General features: G+C 34.4%; 1 protein-coding gene across 1 annotated transcript in view; it reads right to left on the bottom strand.

The window, feature by feature from the left end:
* The window catches only part of LOC126818958 (tyrosine-protein kinase SYK), a 37,873-nt gene that overhangs the window by 5,000 nt on the left and 21,770 nt on the right, over positions 1-11,103 (bottom strand). The window contains exons 9-15 of the mRNA XM_050546673.1: positions 7,327-7,458; positions 6,977-7,086; positions 6,463-6,529; positions 5,840-5,921; positions 3,768-3,957; positions 2,114-2,254; positions 94-206 (exon numbers count right to left, since the gene is read on the bottom strand). Coding sequence (XP_050402630.1) covers positions 94-206; positions 2,114-2,254; positions 3,768-3,957; positions 5,840-5,921; positions 6,463-6,529; positions 6,977-7,086; positions 7,327-7,458 — 835 coding nt within the window. The remainder of the gene's footprint in view (positions 1-93; positions 207-2,113; positions 2,255-3,767; positions 3,958-5,839; positions 5,922-6,462; positions 6,530-6,976; positions 7,087-7,326; positions 7,459-11,103) is intronic.

The following is an 11,103-nucleotide window of genomic DNA, read 5'->3' as shown; positions in this document are numbered from 1 at the left end:
TGGGCATATAAAAATAGTCCATCCAAGCATATAACTCCAGTTTTGTTAATATTTTTCAAACTCATCATAATTATAAAACTGCTATTAACTTACTTTTCTTTCCAACAAGACATCATAATATTATATGCTGCTTCACTACATCCATCTGGTTTCCTTAATCTCTTTCCAGCTTGTAGAAATTCAACAATATCTTGACATTTCATTTTCTAGAAATAAATTTTAAATTAAACAAAGGAAATAAAAGTAATTTGTTTGCAATTTAATAAAATCATCTCAAACTGGGTGAACAACTTTAAAACCAGATAGACAACAGAAATTAAGAACAAGTGGTTGCCATGCAAGATATGCCCACATTTGTATTAATATTGCTAGAATGTTTGCTCTTATAATTAATGATAGCATTATATTGTATTAATTAATATCTCTGCCTAGTTAGTGGATTCACATATTTGTTCTTAAATCAGGTTAGCGAGTGAGTGACAGATGGACACATAAAAAGAGTTATAGAGCCAAAACATAGCTGGTTTTGTGTGTCAACAAAATTACATGTGATTGGAAATTTACCTATTGCATCATTTAGTTTAAGGCACCAATCATATTAGTAATTGCACAGGTTCAGGGTCATAAATACACTAGTTTTGTGCATGTTTTTCATAGGTTTTATAAAAGAAATCATGGCAAACTTTTAAGCCAGATTCCATTGGATGCCAGAGAGATTACCATCTCAGTGCCTAGACAACAGACAGGTTCTGGAAGGGAAAATAACCTTGGTATATAATACTTTCACACTATTTGCCATTTTGTTGCATAATCCAGGAAGTTAGGATCCGATATGCGCAAATGTTGAAAGGAACCCAGATCTTTAGGATATAATTATAAACATATAATTTAAGTCTCATCAAAAAAGGATAAATTGTGACCCCTAGAGAGTGTCTGCAACCATGGTATTATATACGTTTACAGTCCGATATGCGTCAATGTCGAAAGAAATTCATGATCTTTGGCTTATAAAGATACATTTCGAGTTTCATCAAAATGGATAAAAATTGTGACCTCTAGAGTGTCCATAAGCTAAAATAATGATTTTTCGTACAATCTGGGGCCATAATACCTGAAGCTATGGTCCGGTACATGAGAATATCAAAAGGAACCGAGATCTTTGGGAGATAAGCCTATATTTCAAGTTTCATCAAAATCAGATAAAAATTGTTACCTGTAGAGTGTCCACAAACAGAGTGACCATAATCCAGGAATTTACAGTCCGATATGCGTCAATGTCGAAAGAAATTCATGATCTTTGGCTTATAAAGATACATTTCGAGTTTCATCAAAATCAGATAAAAATTGTGACCTGTAGAGTGTCCACAAACAGATTGTGGACAGACAGGGGCAACGACAATATATGTCCAAATAAAAATGTGGGTGCATAAAATACTAGGGTTGGGTAAAGTAAAATGGACACCATCTAGGGAAGTTACTAAATCTCCTGGATGTCTGAATGAAATTAGTGAGAAGCGTAGTATAGGACTACTGCCCAGAATAGTGATTGTATGATTACTGTTCACTGTACATACTTGTATATTTATATATTCTTATTTGAATATTTTTAAGTGTACTTATTTACATACGAATAAACAAATTATTCTTATTATTAAAAGAGACAGAATTTGAACTAATTAGTGAAAGGCTTCTTCCTCGATCATCCAGATCTGCTTTATTTCTGTATGAACAGGATGTGTACTCATCAGGAAATCGGCCAGTTTCTGATACATTGATCTACATTTAAGTCTATATTTATAGAAAAGTCAGGATATAGAAGTAGAGAGTTCAAGACATCAGATTAAACTCAATACATCTATAATTCTTCACCCTAAGTTTTTTTTTTAAATTTTGAGAGCCAATCTAATGGTTACTTTAAGTAGTATTAAGTTAATTAATATTATAGCTATTGATTTGACATTCTGTATGTTTGGGATAAAATAGACTACAATAACACTCAATACTAGATTGGCACAGAGCTTACAAGCATAAACCTAATACAAAGTTTCGACTTATCTATAGACAAAGATGGGTAAGATCTCACGGCAAATTATAATTTTATTCTTATACTTACATAATAGGGCTTGCCGCCATAAGTTAGTGCCTCCCACATTGTAACACCATAACTCCACACATCAGATTTGGAATCAAACTTCCAGTAAAATATACACTCCATTGCATACCATTTCAAGGGCCATTTTCCTGCTTTCTCAGCCTACCAATTTTAGAATTTAGTTTAACAATCAACAGTGAAAATACACTTCTCCACATTTTATAAGCATAATCAAACAACTGTATACACCATTCAAGAACTATATGAACATTTTTGAATTTTGTAATGATAACTATTCTTAAAGATGCCGACAGTCATTTGTGGGATTTTGAATATTGTGGAAGTTGGTTCTCGAAAGGGAATACAAGTCCAACAAGCAGTTGCCATGCAAGATATGCACAATAAGGGGATATTTTCGTACAATAAAGGGCCATGTTACGGTCAGACATATGTCAATATCACAAGGAACAGAGATCATAATTGGATTATAAAATTTGTGACATCTAGAGTGTCCACAAGCTAAGGACACCATTTATACATAAAATCAGGGGCCATAATTAATGAAGTTACGGTCCAAACCATGCCAACATGGAAAGGAACCGACAACCATATGATCTTGGGATATAAACCTATATTTCAAGTTTCGTCAAAATCAGATAATTGTGACCTTGAAAACTATATGCTTCAACATTAACCGTCATTAAGGTGTAACAGTGATATATTCAAACGATTTATAAAATTGGGATAAAAATTGTGACCTCTAGAGTGTCCACAAGCTAAAAATGTGATTTTTTGTACAATCAGGGGCCATAATCCATGAAGCTACAGTCCGATCCATGCCAACATCAAAAGGAACCAAGATCTTTGGGATATAAACCTATATTTCAAGTTTCATCAAAATCGGGTAAATTTGTGACCTATAGAGGGTCCATTTCATAATTTGTCAGGCAGTTTTGGTTCGATTAAGTCAGGCAGTTTCGGTCCAATTTTCACGAAATTCAAACTCCTCTGTCATCTCTGTCATTGTGGTGTGAAAGTGGTATATATCAAAAATCATTGGAAATCAATAGACTTGTTCATAAACTTTGACCTGTAGAGCCTCTCATGACTTTATTCACATTAACTTTAGTCTCTAGAGCGTCCACAAGATATTTTAAAGTGATCAAAGGCCATAATTATTGGAAATCCTTCCAAATCAAAAGACTTCTTCTTCGTTGTATGACCTTAAACACTGCATATAAATGTAATGTCAATTGAATATTAATTTAAGACCCTAGAGGTGGATGCTAGATAGACAGATGAAGGCGACAACAATATACAACCACATTTCAAAGTGTGTGTATAAAAATAAATGATCAGTAACTTGAAAACTTATATGTAGATTTGGTTGTAAAAGGAATAAATCTTTAAAACAAGGATTAAGTTTGACAACAGAAGGATAAAACCAAATTAAATTTTTAGTTTTTCAAGGGGATCCTGATTAATAAATTTCCTTTTGGTTCTCATGAACAATATTTTATTTAAAGTTTCAATCCTAAAAATATGAAGCTGAATCATTTGAGAATACAAACCAATAACTTTTTAAGAAATAAGAACCAAAATTGTTACCAAAGAACAGAAATTCAAATTGGTGCAGCCTAATTAATATAATAATAAATACAAACATAAACTATACCTCATAGTAATTATTGTCTCGACTTAAAGCTTTCGACATTCCAAAATCACTGATTTTAGCAAATGCTCTGTCGACTAATAATACATTTCGAGCTGCTAAATCTCTATGAACAAATTTCTTGTTTTCTAGATAAGCCATTCCTTTCGCCACTTGTAACATCAATCTGATAATCTCTACCTCCTTCATATCTCTAAAATATAGAACATGTTTTATCACAATAATTATTGGTGATGATGATACATACAAGGATGAATGTCAGATTAAGAGAGAAGTCTTTGTATACCTATAGTATAACTTGATTAAAAATATTCGACCCATGTAGATCTCAATAGTGTGGTGTAGGTAGGAAGCAAAGTCATTTTTTCATGAAATTATCTTTCCAGTTTGAGAACAGAACTTCAACAGCTAACATGAAATCTTCAACTATGTTAACTCATCAATATTAAATGGTTTCTGGTGTTCTATATAAACACTTATCTTTTTTAAAATATGCACCATAATGTACTGATCTAGCTAATAAATGATATCTGGTGTTCTACAGAAATAATTTGTTCTGTGCTTGTTTTTGATTTATATATGTTTAGACAACCAGCTGTTACCAGGCAAGATACACCCACATTTTGCAAGAGATGCATAGAGAACAAGGTAAAAATCAGGAGCCATAATCCAGAAAGTTATGGTCTGAAGTGCGCAAATATGGAAAGGGACAGAGATCTTTGGGACATAAACATATATTTTAAGTTTCATCAAAATCGGATAAAAATTGTGACCTCTAGAGGGGCCACGACCTTCGTATTATATACTTTTATACAATTTGAGTACAAAGAGCAGCCAGCCATTTTATCGGGCAGTTTCGTTTCAATTTTCCCAAAATTCAAATTCAACCTTTAATATGGTGGATTGGTGATATATTTAATTGTTGGGACCTCTAGACAATCCACAAGCTTAAAAAACACAAATTTTCTTACAATCAGGGGCCATAATCCAGGAAGTTACGCTCTGATATGTGCAAATAGTGAAAGGAACCAAGATCTTTGGGACATAAATATATATTTTAAGTTTCATCAAAATCTGATAACAATTGTGACTTCTCGAGGGTCCACAACCTTGGTATGACATACTTTACACTATTTGCATACAAAGAGCAGCCATTTTGTCAGGCAGTTTTGATCCAATTTTCACGAAATTGAAACTCAACTGTCATTAGGGTGTAACGGTGATAAATTTAAACGTTTTTTAAAATTGGATAAAAATTGTGACCTCTGGAGGGTCCACAAGCTAAAAACGTGATTTTTCGTACAAACAGGGGCCATAATCCAGGACGTTACATTCGGATATGTGTGATTATTGAAAGGAACCAAAATCTTTGTGATATAAACATAGATTTAAAGTTTCATGAAAATCAAATCAAAATTGTGGCCTCTAGAGGGTCCACAACCTTGATAAAATTTACACTATTTGCATATGAGGGGGGACCATTTTGTCAGGCATTCCAAGTTTCATTAAAATCAGATGAAAAAAAACCTGTGATTTTTCGTACAATCAGGGGCCATAATCCATGATGTTATGGTCCGATACATGCCAATATCGAAAGGCACTAAGATCTTTAGGAGATAGATCTATATTTGTGAACTGTACAGTGTCCACAAACAAATGTGAACGGACGGACGGACACACGGACAGGGGCGACGACAATATACGTCCACATGAAAATAAAATTTACACTATTTGCATATGAGGGGCGACCATTTTGTCAGGCATTCCAAGTTTCATTAAAATCAGATGAAAAAAAACCCTGTGATTTTTCGTACAATCAGGGGCCATAATCCATGATGTTATGGTCCGATACATGCCAATATCGAAAGGCACTAAGATCTTTAGGAGATAGATCTATATTTGTGAACTGTACAGTGTCCACAAACAAATGTGAACGGACGGACGGACACACGGACAGGGGCGACGACAATATACGTCCACATGAAAATGTGAGCGTATAAAAAAAGAAAAATGCAGGGGCATGGAGAATGAATTAAAATACAGAAACAAGAGAAGAATTGAAATATAGTTCTTACTTATTCCTTGGAAGAAATTTGTGTAGAGGTCCAAGTGGTGCTAATTCTAACACAAGCATAATGCTATCTGATTTACAAATACCTGTCAAAACAATTTAAAATGTGGAAAAGTTCATAAACAATGTGTTATGCCAGATCTATTTTACTAAAGATTTTGATCTGTATGTAAGTAATAACAATGAGGCATCAGAATTTTTCAATAATAATGAAAATTTGGAAGTCATAATGAAATAGTATGCTATTGACATAAATACATTAAAACAAGAAATTACTGTGAGCTAGAAATTGTTGTTTCTATTGTGTCTTAATTCATTCACATTTGTACATATCAAACTAAAGTATACAGAAACCATGTAAAATCAGTAGCATTGTCAAAAAAAAACCTGCAGTGGCCCAGTGAGTAAGGCGCTAGCTCATTAACCGGGATGTCCACGTTTGATTCCTGGGATTTTATCCGATATAGGTCTGCCACTTATACAATTAGTTTTCAGATGACAGTCACAAAATTTAGAAGAAGAGCATGTATTACCATGGTTGCATAACTTCAATATATGTATTCTTTGTCAACTACATTAATATATTAATATCACTAGGTCTACATAGTATTTTCATTACAAGCTTACCAATCAATCTAACGATATTCTTATGATCAAATTCCTGCATCACTTTAGCTTCTTTAAAAAGCTCTGGCTAAAAAAAAAAAAATAAAAAAAAAAAATTAATTACATTGAAATATATAAACAACATTATATAGATGCTGAAATACTGGTAGGCGAAACGTGTTCTGGAATGTAGCAGAGAACAAAACGTCAAGTTAAATCCAGAAATCCAGACAATCTCGACATTTTTATCTCAAAAGTCAGCCATTTCGGCATCACATCATATCTGATAACAATTGTAACTTCTAGAGGGTCCACAACCTTTGTATGACATAGTTTTACACTATTTGTGTACAAGGAGCCGCCATTTTGTCAGGCAGTTTTGGTCCGATTTTCACAAAATTAGAACTCAGCTGTCATTAGAGTGTAACGGTGATAAATTTAAACGTTTTTTTAAATTGGATAAAATTTTCATGGTGTCTCGGTACATATAGATGTATAAATGCAGGCTGTAAATCTGCAATGTTAATTTACATACCTCAACACCAGGAACTAATTCCTCATTTTTCAATGTTTTAATAGCTACAGGAATATCTTTAGAATCCATTCGGCATAAACCTTTAACTACTGACCCAAACTGACCAGATCCTACAAAACAATATACATAAAATACAGTATTATTGTATTGCATATTAAGAAGTTTACAGATTGGTGTATAATTGGAATTTACAGATTGAGGTGTAAAATACAGTATTTTTATATATTAAATATTAAAAAGTTTATAGATTGAGGTATAAAATACATTATTATTATATATAAAGAATGAAAAAAACACTTCAAAGATTAGAAGAAATAACGGACCATGTGGTTTAAAGAAGTTTATCATACCTAGGTCATCCTGTAATGTAAGTCTATGAGGTTCCAATTCAAATCGTTTTTCTCTACGTCGTACTTGCATGTATTCACTTTCTAGACTTTCGGAATTCACATCTTTGATATCTGGTGCTGCTTCATCTGCACCTTTAAAAAGAAAAATTATACAGTCAAAATACAGCTGATATTCTCCTACCTTCACCAAGCTATAATATAACAAAACTTATACACAATTCAATTGGTTATTAAAGATGTGTTCCTTTGAGCAGAATTCGGTCATCTGTCCTACCCTTTCAACTTATTTGTATTGACCAGAAAAAGTCACTTTGTAGACTTAGATTGCCTGATAAACCATCAAGAAATTAAAAAGTTGTTTTCCAATCAATGGTCATGATACAGAATCGGATAAAAATTGTGACCTCTATAGGGTCCACAACCTTGATATACCATATTTTTACGCTATTTGAGAACGAACGGCGGCCATTTTGTCTGTCAATTTTGAGCCGATTGTCACGAAATTCTACCTCAGCTGTCCTTAGGGTGTGACGGTGATATAATAATACGTTTTTTTAAATCGGATAAAAATTATGACCTCTATAGGGTCCACAAGCTAAAAATGCGATTTTTCGTACAATCAGGGGCCATAATTCAGGAAGTTACGGTACGATATGCGCGAATATCGAAAGGAACCGAGATCTTCGGGTTATAAACTTACATTTCAAGTTTCAACAAAATCGGATAAAAATTGTGACCTCTATAGGGTCCACAACCTTGATATACCATATTTTTACGCTATTTGAGAACGAACCGTGGCCATTTTGTCAATTTTGGGCCGATTTTCACCAAATTCAAACTCAGTCGTCCTTAGGGTGTAACGGTGATATAATAATACGTTTTTTTTAAATCGGATAAAAATTATGACTTCTATAGGGTCCACAAGCTAAAAACATGATTTTTCGTGCAATCAGGGGCCATAATTCACGAAGTTATGGTCCGATATGCGCGAATATCGAAAGGAACCGAGATCTTTGGGTTATAAACTTACATTTCAAGTTTCAACAAAATCGGATAAGAATTGTGACCTCTAGAGTGTCCACAAACAAATTGTGGACGGACAGACAGACGTCCGGACGGACAGGAGCGACAGCATAATACGTCCACATTTAAATGTGGGCGTATAAAAATTTTAAGGTTATGTAGTGTATGGGGTTGGGTGGCATAATGGTTTAACACATGCACTTTAGATCATAAAGTCTGTCATTAAGTCAAATGGTATGGTTTTGATACCGAGGTTGTACATGACAAAGAGTTTGGTCGTCTGCGACTGTCTAACATTGTGGGTTTTATGTTGGTGCTCCGGTTTCCTCCCATTGCTAAAAACCCCTTTAGAAAAGAAAATTATTGAATTATGTAGTAGGTACAACACAAACCACCATTATTTAAAAGTATGTAGAGAGGGAGAGAGAGAGAAATGGGGTTTAACGTCCACTCGACACAAACTAGGTCATTTCGGGACTAACACATGGTTCAGTTTTATTTCAATAATTTGCTTGCGCGGTGGGGTCTTTAGCAGTGGGAGGAAACCGGAGGACCCGGAGAAAACCCACGAGGTTGGACAGGCGACCCTACTCATTGTCACGTACAACCGGGGAATCGAAACCCCGCCAGTTGACTCAATGACTTAAAAGTATGTAGATTGTCTATGATCCGGTGAAATGAAATGAAATGAAATGGGGTTTAACGTCCTACTGTTCTGCTCCTATACTGGGCTAATGAAGACAGGCATACGCCATACAGTGTGCTATGAGGGAAATTTTGCCCGGGCAGCGGCACTATCGCCTACTCTTATATCGAATTCCAACTGCCAGGGGATCTTTTACATGCATTCCAATATATACACGGGACCTCGGTTTATCGTCTCATCCAAAGGACTAGACAGCTGTCCTTGTCAAGCCCTCCGTCCTGTATCACTGACAAGGGGAAACCACGCCGGAAAATCTGGATGAACTTTCTCGGCCAATGCAGGGATCGAACAACCGACCTTCAGGCTAGCGAGCCAGCGTCATACCCACTTAGCCACGTGATCCCCTATGATCCGGTGAATGCTTAATGTCATATGTAATATCATTCATAGTTACCCTAATCTAAAAAAAATCCAAGACTATCAATTTTGATCAAATAAATTAAGATAGGTTGCCAGGCAACGAAACATACGCCCCCAGCCGCTAAATCGTCCGAGCAGTCGACAAGGGTTGACACATATTTATTCTTTTGCAGGTAATTGGGGGCATTTACAAGACAATTTCATACAGATCAGATTATAGTTTTTGTCATTTGAGGGTACACAAGGTTCTACAAACTGAAACAAGGGCCTTAACTCTGGAAGTAATTTACAGAAAATTTTGAAATTTGACAGGCTTTTTCATTTTACTAATCTAAATAATGCATATTAATTTCATACAGATTGCATGATAACTTTTGTCATTTGAACGTTCACAAGGTTCACAAAGTAAAACAAGGACCATTACTCTAGAAATAATTGCCGGAAATTGCTGAAATTCAATAGACCTCCATTTGACCGCATAAATATCGGATGATAACTTTCATCAATTGAGCATTAACAAGGTTGAACAAAGTGAAACAAGGGCCATATCTCTTGAAGTAATTATTGTAAATTGCTGAAATTCAATAGGCTTTGTGGTTTCCCAAATCTAAATGATGCATATAAATTTCATACAGATCAAAAGATAACTTTGGCCGTTAAGAGTGTTCACAAGGTACAACAAAGTGAAACAAGAGCCATAACTCTAGAAGTAATTAAGGGAAATTGCTGAAATTCAATAGGCTTCTTCGTTTCACTAAGTCAAATAATGCATATAAATTTCACAAAGATCAGATGATAACTTTTGGCGTTAGAGCGTTCACAAGGTTCAATAAAGTGAATCAAGGGCCATAACTCTAGACGAAATAAACAGAAATTGCTGAAATTTTAAAGGCTTCTTTGTTTTACTAATTCAAATATTGCATATAAATTTCACAAAGATCGGATGATAACTTTTGACGTTAGAGCATTCACAAGGTCCAACAAAGTAAAACAAGGGCCATAACGCTAGACATAATAAATGGAAATTATTGAAATTAAATAGGCTTTTTCATCTCACTAATGTCAACAACATATATCAATATGAAAACAATCGGATCATAACTTTTGGTGTTAAGAGTGTCGACAAGAATTTGTGGACGACGGACCAACAGACGGACGGATAGACAGACGGACGGGGCCGATGGCAATATACGTCCACATTTCCATGTGGGTGTATAAAAATGCGTTTTAAAATGTCTATACCTCAAGAATAGATAGGCAGATTTGTTTAAAATGAAAGACACCATCTTATTTGAACACACCCAATTGTACAGTATCACTGATCAAAAATAACTTCTTAATCTTTGGGGACGATGGGGCATATAAAATTTAATTACCCAGCACATTTATTTTCTTGTTGAATGCAATGATGCTTCCTGGATTACTGTTACAAAACTTAATTAAAGATGCATTATGTAAGATATAGATAAAGAGCTGGCCTTTCTTGTTATAACTGTTCAAAAATAGATAATTCAAAATATATTGAAAATTTCATTCAAATTACTTTATTCTGAGCGACCTTTTCACAGTTTGAAGTTTTGACATAGATTGGTTATTATCATAGCAACGTTACTTGTTAATCAAAAATCAGCCTTGTTTTTCCATTCTTAAATAAAATATTAAGTGGCCACTCGATGGTCTAGAGAGTT

Source organism: Patella vulgata, chromosome 4, assembly GCF_932274485.2.
Source record: "Patella vulgata chromosome 4, xgPatVulg1.2, whole genome shotgun sequence".
In the NCBI taxonomy this organism is placed as follows: Eukaryota; Metazoa; Mollusca; class Gastropoda; family Patellidae; genus Patella; species Patella vulgata.
This window is presented reverse-complemented; position numbering and strand designations above follow the sequence as displayed.